The sequence below is a fragment of the Carassius gibelio genome, chromosome A16 (assembly GCF_023724105.1).
Source record: "Carassius gibelio isolate Cgi1373 ecotype wild population from Czech Republic chromosome A16, carGib1.2-hapl.c, whole genome shotgun sequence".
NCBI classification, from domain to species: Eukaryota; Metazoa; Chordata; class Actinopteri; order Cypriniformes; family Cyprinidae; genus Carassius; species Carassius gibelio.
The window spans coordinates 17,013,104-17,036,279 of record NC_068386.1 but is presented as its reverse complement, the minus strand read 5'-3'; the positions used below and the strand labels follow the sequence as shown (position 1 = coordinate 17,036,279).

At 35.7% G+C, this 23,176-nt stretch overlaps 1 protein-coding gene across 4 annotated transcripts in view; it reads right to left on the bottom strand.

Moving 5' to 3' along the window:
• The window catches only part of LOC128031176 (collagen alpha-1(XIV) chain-like), a 103,765-nt gene that overhangs the window by 21,749 nt on the left and 58,840 nt on the right, over positions 1-23,176 (bottom strand). For all 4 annotated transcript variants that reach the window (XM_052619421.1, XM_052619419.1, XM_052619420.1 and 1 more), the window contains 10 exons: positions 20,045-20,184; positions 18,001-18,124; positions 13,658-13,801; positions 13,336-13,500; positions 11,353-11,391; positions 10,401-10,539; positions 7,312-7,454; positions 6,851-6,960; positions 2,070-2,228; positions 1,307-1,384 (listed from right to left, as the gene is read on the bottom strand). In XM_052619421.1, coding sequence (XP_052475381.1) covers positions 1,307-1,384; positions 2,070-2,228; positions 6,851-6,960; positions 7,312-7,454; positions 10,401-10,539; positions 11,353-11,391; positions 13,336-13,500; positions 13,658-13,801; positions 18,001-18,124; positions 20,045-20,184 — 1,241 coding nt within the window. The remainder of the gene's footprint in view (positions 1-1,306; positions 1,385-2,069; positions 2,229-6,850; positions 6,961-7,311; positions 7,455-10,400; positions 10,540-11,352; positions 11,392-13,335; positions 13,501-13,657; positions 13,802-18,000; positions 18,125-20,044; positions 20,185-23,176) is intronic.

Genomic DNA, 23,176 nt, shown 5'->3' with positions numbered 1-23,176 from the left:
TGTATGTATCTAACAGAACTTTATGTTGTTCCACGTCAACCAAGGGTGTCTGTGCAATTCCCTCAAGTCATTTATTCGCAAGTGCACAAATGCAGAAAGCGATCTGAAGATATTGTTCTTCCTACCCGTGGAGGTACAAAGTCTATTCATCTGCTACAAGACTACATAATTGAATTATTTGTAGAGTGGTCATGGATCTTTAAAGTTAGGGACGACTGCCGAAATGGCCAGTTGGGGATCACTTAGAGAACATTTTTTTCAGCATTATATACAGTAAATGATGCATGGATTGAACAAAGAGTAATATCGCTAAGGCATCCAAAGTACTCTATGACATACAGTACCAACAGGCCATAAAACCATCCATCACAGCAGAGAACCTTAATAAACAGTTATATCCAATTATATAAGGTTTCTTATGGACATTTTATTAGCTTTATGTATTACATGAGTGTTGGTTTTTAGACTCAACGTTTCAATTTGATGTACATTATTACCCTTTTTTCCTATTTTTTTTTTTTTTTTTTTTGCATAAACATTGAATGTTTTTTAACTATTATATGGAGTTTTTACTCATTTCCAAGTAACTGAAATGCTAAGAATACATTACAGAAAATAATAAACACCCGATACACAATGAGCACATTTAACATTGTTTTTATTTCCATTACACAGTTATTTGCAGGGACAGCCAGAAGTTGCGACATTTAATTTGATAATTTTATCTTTGCATATGCCACACCAACATTTTTGATAGTTCAAGTAGATTCGTTTTTTAACATTATGTCTTAATCAAATATATGGTTAAGCTTATGAATAGTATTAATCTAGAGATTTTGATGCAGAGGATAAATCAGTGGGTCAGTGCTGTTGGCCTGAGGTTCAAATCCACTCTCATATATCTCTTTATTTTAATAAACTAAATTTGTAGCATGCCAGTGGATGTATTTCAGAAGCAGGAACATTTTTGTTTGTTAAACCTTTATTAGACACATTCCTGCTACAAGCCATTTCATAAAGCTATTTCATTTTAGCCATGACAAAAAGTGGTGGAAAGACGCCCAGGGTGATGATGGTCCCCAGATAAGGGGTACATCAATAACAAACACTAAGTGTGGGGGCTGATTGGTCTTCAATGTATATTTGAGTTTTACATTTCTTTTATTTAGGGGTTAAAAGTCTGATATTTCACCAATGACAGAACTGCAGTATTAATGTAAGCTGATTAGAGTGTGGCTTATACAAAAAAAATGCTGATTGTATAAAACGAATATATTGTATAAAATACCGACTGGTCGGGTCTTACCAAGCCTGGAAGCTCACAGCACTTATCCCGACTGGCCCATGATGTACTGCAGACTATGTCAAACATCTGGAGCTGAAACTGTGGACAGGATCATAAAAAACAAACAAAAATACAAGGTTGTTGAACACTTATCACTCATTTAACAACAAATGCATTACAAATCTTATCGACACAATCATTTTATGAAGTCTAAACAAATCACAGAGGATCACTGTTGAGGATGAACAAAATCTAAATAAGCAGAAACTTCATGCATTCATTAACAGTCATGCTTGAGATGCGTCCAGTTATTTGTTTGGGCTGAATGACTGATTCAAATAGTTTTTAAACTGTTGCACCATACAAACTCAAATTACAACCCCTACCAGCAGAATTACAAAGACAATTAGTCTCATCAGTTGTGCCGGCAGCCTCTTAGAAGAATAAAAGCACACGCATTCCAACACAATTAGACAAAATGATCCACACATTCTGATGGAAAAACCGAAAGGCATAAAGTCTGTACTACCATCTTGGACCAAATGGCTATGCTTTAAATTCCACAAAATCATTATAAGGGTGAATCTATTACATAACAGTGCTTTCAAAGGCTTAAGAGTTTAAGACCATCTTTAATTCTTCTCAGAAACACTCCTTCATTTGTATACTGAGTTCTTTGTTTCTGTATCAGACAAAAGATGGTCCTGTTTTGAACTCAAATGATCCTTTCAGGCCTGGGCAAGTCTCGTCTTTTAAGATTGAGGCTGAATGACTGTGGTCTTACCGGCGCTGAGTTAGCTCTCCTTCCACCCGAGCGGACCATGCGTCCCAGAACCTCCACTCCATCAATGGTGATGTTCCCTGCAGCATTGATGGATTTCTCTCCCACCGTTTTGCAGTCGATCACCACCTTAGCAGCGGTTTTGCTGATGGCCACATGAAGCTGGTGACATAGTATTGTGTCAGATCTTATAATAAACCGGCCAATCGACCATCAAATGAGTAAGAGGCAAAATTAATTTGTACATTTTATGAATTAAATTAGAAGGAATTAAGGATTGGGCAACTTTTCTGTGTTTTTATACATTTGAGACACTTCATTTTAATTTTATATATAGTTGTTTTTGAGGTATATTGATTTCAATCATCGTTATGAATTTTATCATACAGTATATTTAATTTAAATGAACAGAAATTATTCAAAGATTTTACATGTAATCCAAATTATATAAAAAAGTGATGATCAAAAAATAACTCTAAAACTTTGATGTATCAAAAATTATAGTAACACAATAAAAAAAAAAGTAAGTTTTGTCTAAAAGTATGATTAAAGAATAATTTCAAAAGACGCTTTCGTAAGACTTTACAATAAGGTTCCATTTGTTAATTATATTTATTGCAACCTTTAACATTAACTAAAAATGAGCAATATATTTGTTACAGTATTTATTCATCTTGTTCAAATGTTCAACTTTAAGAATCAAATGGAACCTTATTGTAAGTGTTACCATGTTTTTCTTAGTTCTCAATTTCAATCAGAGACTTTGAGTCTTACAGACATTTAAGTTCACTAGCGCACACCAATGAAAACCAAATCAAGCTTGTCGTTTTCTTTCTCTACTCATTTATTGTCAATCACTGCAGTCAGTCAGATAAGAGAACTGTAATTGTCCATAACAACCACCAAAACTAAAACATAAGCTCATATGAGGTTCATATTTTGAATGTCAGATTCGATTTCAGTATGAGACAGCACACGATGCCTGGTAATGGATTTGGAGTCTAAAACTGGATGAATTGTAAGTGCGTGTGCGCTGTCAGGCAAGCGGGCTGATAACAGACTCAGACCAAGCTCATTATTGTAAAATCTTACATTAACGTCAATTATACAGCATTATGAAGGGAGGCTGTCCAATGCTCAGAAATTAAACTTCTCTATCAGGGTAGAAAAACAGGCTGAGACAGATGCAATTTGGTTAAGTCTGTGAGGTGGTATGCTTGTGTTTTGGCAAATAAGCATTTTCATATTGAATATCACCTTCCATTTTCTGAGCGGCAGGTGTTTCTGCACTGAAAGGCAATTATTGTACAGCTGCAGCAGTGACATGCCATTTAGGCAGGGACGGGTCCATGTGCTGCGACTGTTTATCCTCAGAGTATTTATGAGTGTGTCTGAACTGGTCTGGTGGTGGTAATGATCATCTGCTAAGAAAGAGTGGCAAATGAGAATGAGAGGTCAGCATCGCCGCTGTTTCAGCTCAGCCGCTGATGCTCACATCTGCCACCTGATCGCTTTCAGGATCATTCTGTTTCCGACATGATGGTTCAAATCAAAACACATTATTTATGACATGTATCTTTATATTTCTTCATGACCTATGCTGTTTATGAACAAGTGTTCAGAGTAGCACTGTCTCGCTCAGTTTCTAACTGCTTTTGTCAGCGCTCCCTCCAAATCTGTTCAATATAGTTCCCACCTTGATTCTAAATGCACAGGAGCAGCACAAAAGTACAGAACAGTTCCAAATAACATCCATAAGATGAGCCACTGAAATATCTGAAGAGTAACAATATCCACATGACTTCCTTTCACCACCTTGCAAAATTACAACCGTTGGGCACTGGTTTTAGAAAGTGTGGAATAAGTCATGGTTGAGAGGAATGGGGTGTTTTTAGGACGAGGGTCCTAGACCCTCTGCTCACATCATCAGGATCTCTTCAAGCCAACTGTGTGCTTCTTGGGGTCAGTGGAATTGAGGACAGTGACTGTCGTGCAAAAAGGGTTTCCATTGGGGAAAAGCAGATTCAGCTGTGGCCAGATAAACTCTCAGCTTTGGCCATGAGCCCCGAATACGAAGCTCATTAGCGACTCTAAAGAGAAACAATGCCAACTCAGTGCTGTAGTGTCGCTCTATAAAGCAGATTATATTAGTTGTGCACTGAGCGCTCACTTAAATGCAAATAGAGATAAATTAATGTAGCATGTCTTAGGCTGATGATGCACGGGGCAACTTTTTGATGAGCAATGTTGCTTGAGGCACTTTCCCATTGAGATTGGGTAGAAAATTTCAATCTGGATACTTTAGATTGGTCGTGGGTCCTTTGTCTCACCTGGTTGCCTGTTGATGACAACACTGCTCAAAAAGTAGCTCAGTGTATCATCAGCCTTAGTTTGTGTTTGTCGCTCTGTTGTGCACTCTTTGTGTTTCATTTTCATATTACATATGTGGGTCATTCTCAAACAACGCACATTTTCTGATTCACAGATTTTGAAATGTTGAATTTTAATTCAGTTTTCTCCCATAAAAGTGGTGGTTAATGTTAATTTGGACATTATTAATAAGTATAATTTAATTGTTTTATTATTATTATTATTATTCAGTTTTATTTCACAAATGAAAAAGAGTGTGTTTTCATAAAAAAAGATAAATTGATACACCTAAAAACACACTAATTGATCAAAAATAAATAATTTAATTACATCATTAAGCACTTTTTTGTACTAGAAATCTTTCAAATTAACATTTAGCAATGTAAAAGCATCTTTTAATAAAACAATATTTATAAATGTATTTTTACATGAAAATATGATATTACAAGTAACATTTTTTTAATGAAAAAAAAAATAATTAATGTCATTAATATAATTAATAGTGTAATTAATGAAATACATAAAAATTAGATCAATTACAAATTAACCAAATATGAACAATTATGAATAACTTCTTCAGCCTAGAGAGTAAATTCACCATATGCACATTTAAACTTTCTAGAATGATTTTGTATTATCAAAATACAGGTTTATAAAATTCATAGTAAAGTTTAACAAGTAAAGTACTAGAAGTTTTCAGCAACTTGACCGATTCATTTATGTAAATTTTATATTAGTATATGGAGTTTCTTGGCTATTTGACAATTTTTTATGATTCAAAAATGTCAAGAGACATGTCTGTCACCATAATCTGAGAATGACCCATTTACAGCTGTATAAAAGTATAAAAGTTGTCTTCAGAAAACTATAGAACAAGCAATAAAAAAATCTGAATAAAAAAGGTAAAATACGTCAATGAAAGTGTCTAAATCCTGCTGATTCCCCGCCATTTAGATGAGACAGGCAGAGATTTATTTATTAATTCAGAATGCGGAGTGGAGACAGTGCAGAGGTAATCTGTATTACTCACAGACTCTAATCTTGACGAGTTGTGCCAAGAGGGATTACCCTACAAACACATCATAAGTGATGGCAGGAGAATTCTCGCTCATAAACACACACGCCACTGCATCAAAGGCTGCGGACGGCTTGTCAGGCACTCAAAGGCAGAACACACTTGGCAGGAAAAGGGAATTATAACCAGACAAGCAACACACAGAGCCTTGGAATACATCAGGCAGCTTCTCAAAACTACTGGAGGGCGGAAGAGTGATAGAGAGCTCTTCACCAGCACGGATGTGAAGAAAGAATACAGAAAATGAACAGGACAGGGCTATCATAAACCGTTTTCATACCGTCAGAGCTCGGTAGTTCATGACCTGGGTGAAATAATCATTGAAATTCCCCGGTGGACATTTTAGAATCATGAATGACAGCATCACTTCCGAATTTAGTGTTGCATTTAAAACTGGTATACGTATATTAATATGCCAATACATTATAAAGATTTTAACGCAGATTATCGTTTCCCCCAAAAAGATGTGTGAGATCAAAAAATAAAAACAATGAAATGTAGAGATGAAATCTACGGAGCCGCGCACATGACATTCAAGAAAAAATAAATAAATTGTGCGCATGATTTACTAATTCGTTCCCTCAGTGTACTAAATCATGCAAACGATTACTATGGCATTCCCTCGATTTACTATTGCGTTCTCGTGATTTGCTAATTCGTGTGCACAATTTAGCAAATCGAGCGAACGAATTAGGAAATCGTATGCACAATTTATAAATCGAGTGAACAAAATAGTAAATCGAGTGAACACAATAGTAATCATGTGCACGTTTTAGTACACTGATGGAACGAATTAGGAAATCGTGCGCACAATTTAGCCTAATATTTTCTCTTGCATGTCATGTGCAGGGCCCCGTAGAAATCTGAAGGTCAGTAGTTTTGTTGTTACAGTGACTATCCGATTAGCTGTTTAAACATTGTGAATCTACTGTAAATCCCATGAACTTCAATTTCATATGACGTTAAAAAAAAACCTAACCCATACGTAAGCAAATGAGAATGAATCAAAACTGACAGCTAAAATATACACACAAAAAAAAAAACTTCAGCGATATTCGGTTCCGACAGTCAAGGCACAACTATAAAGAAAATGAGGTAACTTTATAAAGGAAAATGAGTGTATTCAGCTGTATTTGATCAGTTGGTGCATGAATGGTCATAGCATGAATTAACTTCAACTTTGGTTACGGTAATTCAAGCATTTCCAAAGTCCGGCTTAAATCATGAATTTCCTACCAAGAAAAAAAAGAAAACCTCAACCATGAGACTGAAACACAAATGACTAAATAGTTTCTGTAATCATAGAAATAGCTGGATTATAAATGGAAGAAAGACTGACCTTATGGAAACTGCCATAGAAAATCTTCTTAATTTCACTTCCGTCGAAAGTCACCGTTTGAAATTCTCCCTTGTAGTCCGAATTGAAGAAGGTTAATGTTTTCCCTCCATCTGAAGACAGACAAAAAAACAACAACAACAAAGAGACAAAAGGGTTTTACTGTAGATCTTTTAAGTCTGCGGGTTCTCAACTGGACTAAGACCAATCAAATATGTTCTCCTTATGTCCAGCAATACTCAAAATGAACATGTCACAGGCTGACTCAGGAAAACTGGTCATTTTGGTTTTAGCTACATTCTGTTTTTAGTTTTTTTGTGTGTATCTTATATTTTCATGAGAATATTTTTTGAAAAATATACAGTAGGAATTATTTAATCAATTGAAATCATTATAAAATAATTCATTATTTTTAAGGATGAAAGATTTTATGTTGGGTGAAAAAAAAAAAGAGCAATACTCACTATCCAGGATAATGCCCACCAGGGGCTCGTTGTTTTTGTCGAGGATTTCCCATAATGCAAAAGGTTCCTGTGGAGTTTCCGGCAGTATGCGGAACAGCATAGATATAGTGTAGTCAGAGGGAAGGCCTTCTGGATGCAGATACCTGTCAACATAAATCATACATATGCAAACTCCATCACACCATGCTTGAAATATCGAACTGAAGCGAGCTGTTACTTTTATTTTATTTTATTACAAAGCCCCACACATGACACGTGAAAGGAAAGCGGTTTTCGTGGAAGAAGAAGATATCATGGTCATCATGTTCCCTTGTTTTAGATAAATAGTGTTATTTATAAATAGTATTAGTAGTATTAGATAGTGTTAATTTGTTTCCTTGTTTTAGTTTAATCATAGAACGAATTAGTACAACATGGCCACTACTGACCTAAAACAGGACAAAATAATCAAACTTGGCAACAAATTAAGTCTTTTTTTCTGCATGTTATGTACAGAGTCCATACTGAACAGTTTATCTAGATATCAGATTTTTTTTTTTTTTTTTTTTTTTTTTAGTTTTTATTATTATTATTATTATTATTAATTCAAATTACACACAGTTATGAGAATAGTTCTGGTACTAAAAAAAACATTAACAAAAGGCTATAAGATCTAAATCTGTGATAAATCCAGCCATTTGTCGTCTTCTCATTTTGACTTCCATAATGTGTCTGGCTTTTTTTTTTTTCTCATATTTATTTATAAATTTTTATTTTTAGAGACTTAATAAAGTAAAAAAAAGAGAGAAGCATTATTCTTATAACTTCTCAACAAGAACTATATATATATATATATATATATATATATATATATATATATATATATATATATATATATATATATATATATATATATATATATATATATAGTGGTAGGCATAGATACATTTTTTTAATCTAGATTAATCTCACTGTGATCTTGAAATTAATCTAGATTAATCTAGATTAAAATGGCTCATTTGAATTCTGCCGACAACATTCAGAATATGTGTGTTACCCAAATAAAATTGACAAACAGTAAGTCTTTGAGAAGAGGTTTATCAAGCTAGATGGTGCATTAGAAAAGGGGCTCATCTCCTTTTTCCAAATTGCATCACAAAGTGCTTGAAAAAGCTGTAAACTACCACATTGCGCAAGGTGCAAACAACATTACACCTGTTTCACACATACTCTTGGACCAGTGGGCCCTGTTTGAAATTGTTTAATTTGTATGTTTGTTTATTTTTATTTATTTGTGCTATTTACACAATGTTGAAGTTTTTTTTTTTCAAGTTTGTAGGTGTCAAGGTAAAGAAACCAAACAATTAAATGTAAAATAGCACTGGATAGTCTTCAATGTAAAAATTAAATATACATTCAAAACTACATTTATTCAGACACCTTCAACATTTCTCACATTATTAAAGTTTTGCTATATATATCAAAAGTTATAACTGGTGTGTGGATAATTTTTGGTTTTACTGTTAAAGTAATTCAGTAAAGAGCAATGAGTGATTTTCATTTTCATTTTCTTGGATAAACATTACAGCAGCCAGTAGCTAAATTAGGTGCAGTCACTTTAAGAGACGATGAACGCATCCAATATAATACACATCCATTTTTTCAACTGTTTACTTTCACTAAAGAAATAACTGACAGTTTCGAGCATAATTTCCAAGGTGGATATTTTGACACATTTTGTATGTATTTGTCGGCACAAGAGCAAAAATAAGCAAATTCGATGTTCAAGTGTTTTGAGATGCCTTTCTCTGCGTGAGCCCTGAACACCAGAACACCGCGAGTACTGAATCTTTCACATCTTGTTGTTTGTTTCAAACTGCAATTTGTATTTGTTCGTTCAGGTGCAGGAGGGACTTCAAGGAGAACTTCGCAGAAGAGAGCTCGGTTCAGTGTCGCTGTCCGTGATACGCGGCTCTCTCTCTCTCCGCACCGAACACAGCGAGCGAGTAACCAGCTACTCTGTTCAGCTTTTCCGCATCTTGTGTTTGGATGGTTTAATGTTTAAATCGACAAGCGGCAAGGCTTAAAAACACATGAAAAAGATAAGCTTTCGTGACGATGCGCAGCAGTGGCCCGTCAACTGTCCTGAGCATCTTTTTAGGCTGGCCTCAGCCAGTCGGTTATATAAAATATCAAGGTGAAAGTCATCATAGCTTCCTTAGTATAGACCCAGCTCCCAACCCAACTTTGAGAATAGATTAACGGCTTTGAGAATAGATTAGTCTCGCGTTAACACAGCACGTAAACGCAATTAAACGGCCCACCACTAATATATATATGTATGTATGTATATCGCTCAAACCACTTCAATGCAACCCACAATGAACAAATGCTGTAGAACAGTCAAAACAAAGCTATCATTGAAATATAACACAATGCAGAGACTGAAATTTAATAAAATAAAACAAAACTAACTAAAATCAACACAGATCAATATTACATAAGTATGAAAAGAAACAATTATGGTTGAATACTGCATAATAAACTGCACAGCCAGAAAAGCAGATCTTCTACCACATGAGCACTTTCCTCTGAAGAGCAAATGTGAACTGTATCCAGAGCTCCACCATTAGCCTGTGGGTCTTTGGCCTTTCTCATAATCACAGAAGAGATGATCATAATAACAGTGTTGTAGTAATTCCCAGCTGCCTGAGTGTGAGTTAAAGTGAGGCTGTGGTTTGTGAGATTTACAGGAGAGGAGACCCTCGTGCTGAAACCCTCCACTGTAATAACAATATTCCCCCTGAGCACAGGAAAGTGAAGCCTAATCTAAATATTATCGCATGCTAGACAGGAGGAGGAGGGTCAGTGCACTGGGATCAGGCACAGAAGCCCAGTCGCTCTTTATTTTGCCTTTAAGTGAGGGGCTAATCTGTTCTTGCTCACTAAAACCACTTCATCTCGATTTGATTCAACTTGATCGGTATAATGGTTTTGATTTGACAGGTGACATGTTCCTGCTAACACATATTTTCCTAATTTTAGTTGAGCATGGTGGTACACTTTCTCACATACAGAAACACTGTACACACACACACACACACACACACCTGGTAGGCTGGGAGACGAGGGCGTCCTTGTGCAACTGGTAGCAGGGGTAGCTGTTGAAAGTCCCAGGCTCCATTGAGACACCTTGCACACTGCTGTAGTGCTTCTCGACCAAACCAAACATCTCCATCATACGAAAACCTGCGAAGGATAACAGAGAAATGTCAAACATGGTAATCTAATGAAACAGTACCATTTGAAGGCCTAAGGTCTGTACTTTTTTTTTTTTTTTTGCTCAGCAAAGGTGCATTTGTTTGATCAAGAAAAAACAGAAATACTGTAAAATACTGAAATGTAAAACTAATTTATTATGTGTGTGTGTGTGTGTGTGTGTGTGTAAACCATGAAACTTATTTCCAGGATTCTTTGATTAACAGAAAGTTCAAAAGAAAAACTTTTTTTTAACAACGTTAAAGTCTTACTTGTCACTGTTGATCCATTTAATTCATCCTTGCATAATAAAATAATTTATAAAAATAAAAAAACTTGCTAACCCCAAATATTTAGAGAGTAATGTATGTACATCAAATGTAAGCAAATGTATACATTTAAAAAAAGAAAAGGAGAATGAGTGATTAATTCAGCGACCTGCTTTTTTTGTCAAAGTCGGTTTTGCTATGTTAAAGACTTTCCTATGGCAGTTTAATATTTTACATTATACATTAGATTATAAATATTACAAATATATTAATTATGAATATATAGTATGGTATGTTTGTCCATCCAGTGAAAGACAGGCCGTGTAAAGGAAAATGAAGTGTGTTTTTTTCTTCCAGATCTAGATTATGGTGTGAATAACACGACTCACTGGTCCTAATTAAGTAAAGGGGTTGTTAAATACTGACAGTGGATGAATAGATCTAATTCTTCAAATGAATCCTTAGATCCTATCCTCCTACCCAGCACAATGATGGAGAGGTTAGTGTGAAGCAAGAGCATTTATTGTTGTCTTACCAGCTAAAGTGTTCCCGCTCATTAACATCGAGGGGCAAGCTGTAAAAGAATAAACAGAAGATGTGCAAAACCTATTATTTTATTTTATTTTTTTCATTTAAGAGCAATTGATTTCAAACTTGTATTTAAGACTTGACATAAGCTCGAGTCTCGAGGGATAATTTCTGAGAACAGAAGAGCAAATAACATATCCAAAGCAAATTAGGTAATTACCTTGCAATTTAAGTCATTGCTTACCTATTTTTATCTGAGACAAAAGTAAACTTGCAAACATGCCAAGGTCTCCGATCAATCGCATTGTTTAGAGCTCATTATTTAAAATATATATATATTTGACCAATCAGAGTATTCCAAAGACTTGTCTCTTCCACAACATTGTGACATACTAACATACATATAGCAACCTTATTTCACCATTTTAAAAGCAATTTTTAACTGCTACTCCGTCAATCTCAGATTATTATAATTTTTTTGACAGTATGATTAATCTTAAAGTCACAATGAAATGAAGTAGTGACAGATCTTTTCTTCCATATTGTAACATGCATTTGGGTGTAAAATATCATCGACAAAGAAGAAAAATGTGCTTTGACTTGGATCTATATATTAATTGTAGATTTTGAGATGTGGAAACTCTCAAAACTGGGATGGTTGAATGCAGTGATTTAATGTTGTAGTCTATCCAGCTACAAGCCAGAAATACTACGTAAACATGACAAAAAAAAAAAAAACACTTATTATTGGAAATTAGGGTTTCAAACAAATCAGAAGTCTTGAAAGTATAACATTACTTGTAAAAGACAGTTCTGGTTTCTGATTGGTTGATACATCATATTAGCTGTTCTCAAATTTAGACACTGTATGATCCATTCAGTTGCAAAGTCAAGCACTTAATAAAAATTTCAGTGAAAATTGGCGGCTTTATAAGGTTAGTTCACCCAAGAATGAAAATTTGCCCATTTTCTACTCACCCTCAAAGCATCCTAGGTGTATGTGACTTTCTTCTTTCAGAATAATCCAATCAGAATTATATTAAAAATGGTCCTTGCTCTTCCAAGCCTTTCAATGAGGATTACTGGGTGTGTGTTGTCAACTGTTCAGAAGACGTGAAATAAGTGCGCGCATTTGTAATAAAACATCCCTCACATGGCTCCTGGGTGTGAAAAAAAGCCCACTGTAGCAAATCCATGCATTTTTGCAAGATAAATATCCAGATTTTAAAAAGTATAAATACTTTTTTCTCACTTCTGCTGACTGTTGGAAAACTGGAAGACGTGCAGCCGGATGCTGTAGTTCGTCAGCGCTGCGTGGTTAGTGACGAGCACGGAGAGAGAACAAAAAAAAAAAACGCAGGTCACGAATTAGAAGCACAAAACAAAAATTTGTAAAGAAAAATGAAGGAGTATTTCAAAATAAGTCAAGAGGAGACTGGGTTTCCTTTTGCTAAAATAAGGAAACTTTGTTTCTTTCTCTCCTTCATTTCCCAGAGGTGCACGTGTTACGCATAAATCTTCCATCATCTACCTGCACGTCTTCCGGTTCATAACAGTCAGCAGAAGTGAGAAAAAAAGTGTGTATTATGTTTGAAATCTGGATATTTATCTTACAAAAATGCATGGATTCACTACAGTGGGCCTTTATTCACTCCCCAGAGCCGTGAGAGAGACGTTTTATTACAGATGTGCGCACTTTATTTCACGTCTTCTGAACTGTTGACAACAAACACCTCATTTAAAAGACTTGGAAGGGCAAGGACAATTTTTTATATAACTTCGATTGAATTATTCTAAAAGAAGAAAGTCACATACACTTAGGACGCTTCGAGGGTGAGTAGATCATTTAATTTTAATTCTCGGCTAAACTAACACTTTAATATTCTTATTTGTGCAGCACGTCTAAGCATATTGCCTAAAAGCAAGTTCTATACCACATGTCACAGCAACATGCAAGAGGAAGTTTCGGTGGATTCTCAAAGGGACGTACTGGCAGTCGCAGCCTCACAAACAAAAGTTATGAGCTGTTCTTCAATTTTCTTGAAGGCATCCAGATCATCCACAAAGAACACATGTCTCTCGCTAGGTTTGCTGGCAATGTTCACCAGCTCTCCATAGTCAGCATCAGCAAAGCCAATGGCAAAAATGATATAGCCTATGGTGAAACAAGAAAACATTAGTTTTATCACAGCTTTTAAAGTTCTGTTATTAACAGTAAAACCAAACCACTAGACAGTTGGTGTTTTTCTAAAGCTGTTGTTTATAATGCTTATTTTTAGATTCAATGCAACTGGATCATTCAGCTCACTCACCCTCCATCTGCATCTCTTTAGAGATCTTGTTGACATCATCCTGAGATCGTCCGTCCGTGAGCACAACCAACACTTTAGGAATGCCCCTCCTCGCGCCCGCGTCCTCAGCAAAGATGGCATCCTTCACATGCTTAATGGCCCGACCTGAATCAAGAGTCATAAACATTTTTGTTACTGCCTCACGCCAAGAGCAGGATTTACACCACTTCACGGACAAAAAGTGATGGATTTTACAGGAACTTGCATCCTGACAGCGTGATTTGCATTTGCCAGAGAGACATATTTTGTTGAAACTTCAAGCCTGTACCTGCAGAGAGCTGGAATAATGCTCAATGGGGTGAAAGAACAAAACCTTTGACAATAAATAACTATTGAAAAGTGTGAATTCAAAAATGATTTCCTTGAAATGTTGATAGAATGAAGCTGCAATGACGAATGGTTTCTGATACTTCGGCGAACATTGCTCAAACTATCCGTCTTTCTGAAGTCTAAAAAAATATGCAAAACAGAAAATGGCATGATTGGTAGTATAATTCTGCCAGGACACTATCAGGTTGTTAAAATTACCAGACTGTTAGTTTGCCTTAGGGGAGAGTGTTGGGTTGGATAGAAGAGTTATTATTATTTTATATTTTCTTTAGTCTTACATATTTAATTGTCCTTTCTGTTCTCATGTCATATATGTATGCATGTATGTACCTCCTATAAAAACGCAACAAATTCCACACACTTGGCGAATAAAGCTAGTTCTGATTCTGAGTTGGCAGACAAATGGTAAACATCCCACAAAGATTTAATAAGGTGATTTGAAGGAAACTTTTTCTTTTTTTCTTTTCTGTATCAAAACAAATATTAAAAAAGAAAAAAAGTTAAACAGTTTTATTATGCACATACGTTTTGGAGCCTGGGATAAATTATACAACCTGACAAACAAAATTCACGAAAAGAGTGTAAGAGGGAATGGTTACTAGGTTGTTTAACACAAATGAGTAAAAGAAAAACCATAAAAAGTTTCCCTAGTGGTTATTTAATTGATAAAAAGGCTTTAAAACAATTATCTAAACAATTATTTTTAATCAATAAAATAATAGTATAGAATTTGTGTCAAATTATATGTTGACAATCACTGTTGGGAACGTTACTTTAAAAAAGTAATTAGTTATAATTACTCACTACTTGTTCCAAAAAGTACCTGAGTTAGTAACTGAATTACTTTATAATAAAAGTAACTCGTTACCAGGGAAATTAACTATTTGCGTTACTGTAAAAAAAAAAAAAAAATCTATATGTCAAATTATTTATTTATTTTTAACAGTTTTCACAAGTCAGTTGAAATGAGAAGAACAGACAGGTGTTTGTACATAACTTTCAATATTTATTGCACGTCAACAGACAGCAAGAGTTTTATCCTGCACTTTTATTATCTTTGTAAGAAAAGTGTTTTTGGCCACTAGCTTTGTAGATGCATGTGTCACACATTACATGTACACATTACATTCACGTTCTTGCCTTTGACCACAGTGAATTTGAAGTACTGCTTATATCTCCACCTTGAAAATGCCAACTTTCCATCTGATGCTCCTGACTCGCCATTTCTGCTGCTGCTGCTGTGTAATCTGCAGCATCTGTGTAAAAACACTGTCTCTGATTGGCTACCATGAAACACATGACTCTGCCTTAGCCAATCATAATCGCTTATCTCGTTATTAACCCACCTCCTCACTCGCTGTGTGAGCCAGGGTCTGTTCGGATTGCATAGTTTATTAAATCAATTTATAGTAACACACCGCATTTAATGTCCAGTAATGTTAATGGCATTGTAACAACCGGAAAAGTAATTAGTTATATTACCCCGTAACTGAAAAAATAACGTCGTTACCTAACGCCGTTCTTTTAAACGGCGTTATTCCAAACACTGTTAACAATACATTATGATACATTATTTACTCATAAAAATAAATAAATAATGTCAAAGTAAATAAAATAATTTTTATTAACTATAAATATTTTTCACAGTTAGATATATTTACATTTAATAAAAATTTTAATATTTGTATTAATTATAAAAATACTGATTACACAACAAACTAGGACATTTAGGGGTTTATTTGCACAGCTGAACAACTTTTGTCATGAATTAACATTTTATATTTTGTGTATGCTTTACATGAGCACTTAAACTTTAATTTGCACCTGGTCGGGTTACAAAAATTGTGGGAGCCAACGTCGGCCTCACCTTCTATTTTGAAGCTCACAAAGTGGCAAGTGTTTAGAACAGAGCAAAACAAAGTCAGACTCCTGATGAAATGAATTTTCAAAGACCTGAAATGTGGGATCTAACAAGCTGCACTGCCCCATTTCAGTATTTTACCATTATCACCAACTTGGCACTGCAGCTGCAAGACATCAGCCAGGCTGCTCATTTCGAATTTGCATCTCTAATCTCTCGGAAACGTCTCAGGTTCCCTTGGATCAGCGAGTATTAGACACAATCCCCTCACAAAAGCTGTACTCTGAATAAAATATGGACGGCGTCTGAGATGCTGCACTTTGGCGATATATTGCGACGAATTGAACAAGGGGGCCTTGTGGCTTTGCTTGAATGACTCCTGAAGCTGCCTGTTTCTCTTTCTGGCTTTTCTTCAGCTCCTGTCAGAGGGAGACTAATGACGGACTCCAACTAAGGAAGCAGACGGCAGCACCATTTGATGTGTGAGTTATTTTTTTTAATAACAGATGAGAACACAATAATTTAGACTGCAGATTGTGGCCTTGAACTGACGGAGGCAAAAGCACCGCTGATTGACTGACAGGAAGTGTCATGCCATAGGCAACAAAAAAAGTATCATACCATCAGGTAAAAACTCTAAAAACACAATTCTTCGAAAACTTTGAACTTCAAAACAACATCATCCCATTTAAATATTTTCTGAATTTCCGAGAAACCTACAGACGGTCTAAATACTCAGAATTGACTTCTTTTCCCAAGTTTAAACAGGTTGAATGAGGCCAATCACTTTGATCCTCACCTCATCCTCTGCATATGAATGTAGGGAAATGCAGGCGAGGGATTAGCCCTAATACCCTCAGAAAATAAGTCATGCTCATGTTTCAAATGAGCAGCCCGCTAAAGCCGGGATGGATAAATGCACTGGGCTCATAATACCTAGATCACACATGTCCACAGACATGTATCTGCGCTCACCAGTGAGGCGCAGCATCTGCCGCCCACCCACTGACGGGGGGCTCACTGCCATGGAGAATATACCTTATACGGGACGTTTATGTATGTGTGTGTTTGTGAGGACACATGAGGGTGGGGGCTGCCATTCCTTTACCAAGTAGAATGAAAGGTGATTCATTTTAGAACAAAGACTTGCAGCAAGTCAGCTCGAAAACAAGCGCAGGGACACTTCGTGCTGCTCTGATGCTCACTGAGCTGGAGCCATGCTACTTTTCTAACTCACACTATTAAGTCCTTGGTCTAGGTCTTCTTAAACAGGACCTTAATAAAGAATGTTTGTCTGGACACAGATTACAAGGAGATTTCACTGCTCAAAGACCAGCATCAATTTCCAAATTGGTGCAGTAGAAGTTGGTGTATGCTGGTTAGTGATAATCTGATCCAGATCTACCTGGTGGACCAGCATGCTGTTCACCAGGAAAACCATTTTGGATATTAGAAGAGAACTTTGATTTCTGTCTTCTTGGATATGAATGTTTAAATTTACCAATTTACCTTCAGATAAAAAAATTTGGTTGCACTTTATTTTACAGTACGTGTACTAACATGTTCTTATAGTGTACTTACAGTGTATTTATTTAAGAAAGTTCTGGTAATACAAGGTAACTACATGGGGTAGGGTTAGGTTTAGGGGTAGGTTCAGGGTTAGTAACTATTATTACTAAAATTATTTATCAGTGTTTGTGTTAGGTTTTCCAGTTTAAATATCTAAACATACTTAAAGTAATTAATTTGGAAAGTGACGTGACATGTAGCCAAATATGGTGTCCCAAACTCTGAATTTGTGCTCTGCATTTAACCAATCCAAGTGCACACAGTAGTGAACACACACGGGCAGTACAGACACTCGAACCCGTAATCTTTGGGCTACAAGTCTGACTCGAACTCTCTAACCATTAGGCCACGACTACTGAAAATCAAAGATTGTAATATAAACCAGACCAGACCAGGTAAGACCAGACAGACATAGAGTATAAAACAAACAATAGAATGAGCAATCAACATACGGATAAAAAAATAAATAAAACAGAATGAGCTAACAATAAAAAGGTTATGGATAGATAGCAGTTTAATTGACTCTGAGGATGGAGATACGTGCCTGTCTTGGTGTTTCCTCCCTTGTAGGTGATGCGCTGCACGGCGTCCAGCAGAGCCTCCTTATCACCGTAGGAGCTGAGCTTGAACTCAGTCCTGGCGTCATCACTGAACTGAACAATGGCCACCTTCAGTTGTAAAAAGTAAGTTAGCAGCCATTTAAAGCAACAGTATATCAACGTCAGAATGAATTTCCCCTCTGGAATTGGTTTTAAAGGGCATTTTGGTACTTTTATAAGGGCATGTTGTATTTTTAACATACTTCAGTACAGTTTAAATCCTTATATTTTAATAATCTTTTATTGTGCTTTAAAGAAGTTCACTTATTTTGGCTACCATACTAAAGCATGTAAGTTGTTTTATTATAATTTTAACTGTAGTGTGTTATTTAGTGTTATATTTAGAGTTAATATCAAATGTACTAAATTGAAACTCAATCAGCTATTTGAAAGTATCACTTAAGTGTATAGGATAAATAGCTCTAAAATACCCTTAAGCATTCAAAAGGTTGAGGTCAGTTGATATTTTGTTTTTTGTTTTTAAAAAGAAGTCTCTCACCCAGTGGTTGCCAAGGAAAATACAGAACAGTGAACAAAATACAGTTTAAAATACATTCCCTGTTTTCCACACCATCCTGTAAAAACTCATTAATAATAAGCTGATTTGTTGCTCAAAAATACATTTCTAGGGTTTTCAAAAAGTATTACTGAAAAGTATTCATTTATTAAAAAAGAGACCCAAACTTTTGAACAATAGTGTATAGTATATATCAAATGCTAGATAACAGAAAAACATGACCTCATAGAAATTGACTATTGAGGCTTTTTTCTCACCACATTTTTTAAAAATTCAGTGTCATTTTTGCCTCAATCCCTGGTTCATTTTTGACCTGAAAGTGTTTTGCTCAGTCACATACTGGAACATGGATTGCTTAAACCTAAAACCTTGAGATTACCAGCTCAGATCTTTAACCACTAGGCCACAATCTAAAAAAGAGAGACACAGAAGCCATGTCATCATGCATGAGAGAACGCAAACATCTGTGTGTAAAAGAAGAAGATGTTTTATCCGTGTTCTTCTGTTTACTTCAGCTCCTGCCCTTGAAACGTGCTTATTCTCCTGTTTTCACATCCCCTGTGGTAGGTCCACTGCAGTGATCCCTAAAGCTACTGATGGGTTGTGATAAAGATCTTCTGAATCCTGGACTGACAAGTCTACACAAGGCTATTTTTATCTAATGCTCTCTCAGGCTACTGGGTTAAATGCTTGGAAGTGTGGTCTCTATCCCAGAATAGCTATTCTCATGATGCCTCATTCCAAAAAATATCTTTGAGAGAAGCAAAAAACCTTTTTGAGGCTAACCAGACGTTATAAATTCAAAAGCAGAGCATTTCAGTCTGTAGCGTCCACGTGGAATGCATGACTCTGCAAATTTCTAATAGGCTCTAATATTACTAAATTTTTAATGGTCTATGGTCTATATGAAATTTTAACATATATCTGTTCCTTGTGAATAAGTGTGCTTACGTTTTTTGAATACTGAATGTGTACTTGTGTATGCAAAATCTTAAAAGCATATTTTAAACTGTACTTTCAGATAATATCATATTAATGAAATGAAAGAGTTCAAACAGCTGATGAATACATCACAATAATCCCCAATTAATCCACACATTTTCAATGGAGAAAGTGATATTATGGATACAGGACTTATCTTTTCAGTTAGAAGCAATTTATTGAAGTAAAAAATGGGTATTGATGCGTTTGTTTCTTACAAACACACAGCTTTTTCACTTCACATAATGTTGAATGATGGACTTGAGTGAATTATTGTGATGTTGTCTGAACCTTTATGCTGATGACACTTATTCACTGCAGAGAGTCCAATGAAGAAAAAAACTCATCTACATCTTGGGCTTACAGTTTTTCGTTTAGCTCAGGATGACATTCATTTATTTCATAAAAATGTTAGAAATGTTATACAATGTAAACAAATAAAAACAATATGAAGTAGACTGAATTTGACAAATATATCAGGTGCGTCATACCTGTGTTCCCTCGGGGCCAATCACATCAAGCGCACCAGTTGTGCTGTATAGGAAACGGATAATCTTCTGAAAGTTGTCATCTCCGATACTCCAGGAGCCATCTATAAGGAAGGCCAGGTCTGCCTTGGCTGCTTTGCAAACTGAGAGAGAACGTTATAAAGACAGAGCAAGAGAGAGAGAGAGAGGAAGCAGGTGAAAAATCACTAGCTAAAATAAGAAATTCTCATTACTGTGCAAGCGCTGCAGTACAACAGATGTCAAATGATTCCAAACACTTCCCTTTCTCACTGACAGGATCTCCATCACAGCTAGCTGGATAAAGCAAGGAGGCTTAATTAATTCCCAGATACCTCTGCTATACTCCGCCAGACTGTTGCTTTGCAGAATAAAGGGCTAAACACACTCTCAGTAACCTAGAAATGTGCTTTATGTACCAACATCTAACTGGTTTTATTCAAGTGAAAAAAAAAAATTATTTGGTGTCTGAATCAATCTTAATAAATTAGATTATATTAATGAATTTTAAGGCTGATGTTACATATACAATTCATTTATTTTAAAGTGCTAAATTCTACATACTTACTACAGTAATAACTGAAAATTATGCATAGCTGAGCAACAAACCCTAACCCTAACCTTAACCCTGTAGTAAGTACTTAACTTAGTACATGTAGTTATTTATTATTACTAGAATTTAATTGTGGAATTGCACTTTAATATCGTCGCCTTCAAATAAAGGCGTAACCTCAAAAGTCTTACTAGCACAATCAAAAGTATTTAGAGGTTTTCATTGGTTGGATGAGTCGCTGTTTTGAGTCTGAACAAGAATGGCACTGAACACGCCTGACACGTCGTTTGGGAATAAACTAAAAGAATCAGGCATTGTGCTCGTTAACAACTTGAAATAACTGGCAAATCTCATTACTGTACAAATTGGGACAGCTCATTCAGTTTGTCAGTCTCATTCAGAACAAAGAGATAAATGGGTTGTTTCAGTAATGAACAACTCTGAATTAGAAAGAAATCTGATTCAATGGCATACTCATAATAAACATTATTATTCATATTATTATTATTATTGTTGTTTTTCAAAATAAGAATTATTATTTTTATTTTTTAGCAGGAATGCATTAAATTGGTGACAGAAAATATTAGAAAATATTTTAGATTTATTTTAAATAAATTGCATTGTAAAATATATTGAACAGAAAATAGTTACAATATTACTGTCTATTTTACATACAAAAAATGTTGCATTGATGATCGTGAAATTAAATTTATGCATTTACCAGACACTTTTATCCAAAGTGACTTACAGTGCATTCAGGCTGACATTTTTTACTTAAAGGGGGGGTGAAATGCGATTTCATGCATACTGAGTTTTTTACACTGTTAAAGAGTTGGATTCCCATGCTAAACATGGACAAAGTTTCAAAAATTAAGTTGTACATTTGAAGGAGTATTTTTGTTCCAAAAAAACCTCTTCCGGTTTGTCACAAGTTTCGGAAAGTTTTTTTCAAGTATGGCTCTGTGTGACGTTAGATGGAGCGGAATTTCCTTATATGGGTCCTGACGCACTTCTGCCGGAAGAGCGCGCGCTCCCATATAGCAGAGCACTGAGAGCAGAGACATTCACTGATCAAAACGAGAGCGTCGCGAAAAGTCACAAAAGTGTGTTTTTGGTTGCCAGGGCAAGACAACCCTGCACAGATTACCAAAAGAGAAACAGCATTAAGGGACCAGTGGATGGAGTTTATTTTTACAGAGCATCAACGGAGTTGTGCAAGTGTTTGTGTTTGTTCCCTGCATTTCGAAGATTCTTGTTTTACAAACAAGGCCCAGTTTGACGCCGGATTTGCACATCGTTTATTTCTTAAGGATAATGCAGTCCCAACGAAAAAGGGTCACGATCGTGTGTTGGAACCGCATGCGGTGAGTAAAACTGCTTCAAATATCTCTGTGTTGTTAACTTAGCTATCAGCGTGTAAGCACATCAAGTAAACAACATGCCTTTCCACATGTACAGCTTAAAAAAAAAAAAAAAAAAAAGACGACATAAAGTGGAACTAAGTCATTTTCCAAAACCGCTAAGCAAATATATACAGTTTCAGTACATACCACATACAGACGCCTTTGCTGATGCTGTTCTTGTTAAATTTCAGCCTCTGGATCTGTGTCACAGCTTCCAAACGCTCTCAACGCAAAAGCCTACTGGCGCTCGTGATTCTGTAGCTCCGCCCACACGTCACGCCTCTAGGCGCTCGTGTTTTTCCGGGAAAAATCGGTACAGACTATCTTTCTCTTATGAATATAATAAAACTAAAGACTTTTTGGAGTTATGAAGGATGCAGTACTACTCTATAGGTACTCAAGATTAACAGGATATTGAGTGAAAATGAGCATTTCACCCCCCCTTTCACATGGGAATCAAACCTACAACCTCTTGCACAGCTAACACAATGCTCTACCACTGAGCCACAAGAACTATGCAATGAAACAAATATTTCAACAAATCTGACCAACCTCATGCTTCTGAACATTTAGTACAAAGTGTATTAAATGAACAACTCTGACCTAATCATTTAAGTAAACAGCCTCATTAGACTGGGATTTATACAAAAAAAAAACCTAATTTCTTATTGCGCTGACTCATTGCTTATTAAAACAGCAAGTTTGTGAGACATATCACACTTTTGTCCAAGAGCTAAACACGGACTTAAAAAAGTCACAAAACCCTCCATTTGATTTCATGACCTCTTTAAGGAAATAAATGTTTCACTTTTCACCATGTGACCTGACCTCAATAAGAGTCATGTGTAACATGCAGGGCAAAGCATTCGGGCGACTATCCAAAGGCCCACAGATAAAGCCATCTAAAAATAACAAATAAATCTAAAGCAGCATTCGGTTTCAGGCCAAGAAATTATTCAGGTCTTACTTTAGGATACATTAAAAACACCTGCCAGACAGTACTGTATATCCACTATAAAGTTTAAAATCACAAAGATCTATATAAGGAGGTTAAATAAGTTCTGTGTGCTTTTATCAGATGTTTTGGGAAGACTCAGACATATTTATTGAGTGCGGAGTGGCTCCGAGACTAAGTAAAGGTTAGCTGTCAGCAGAGATGTA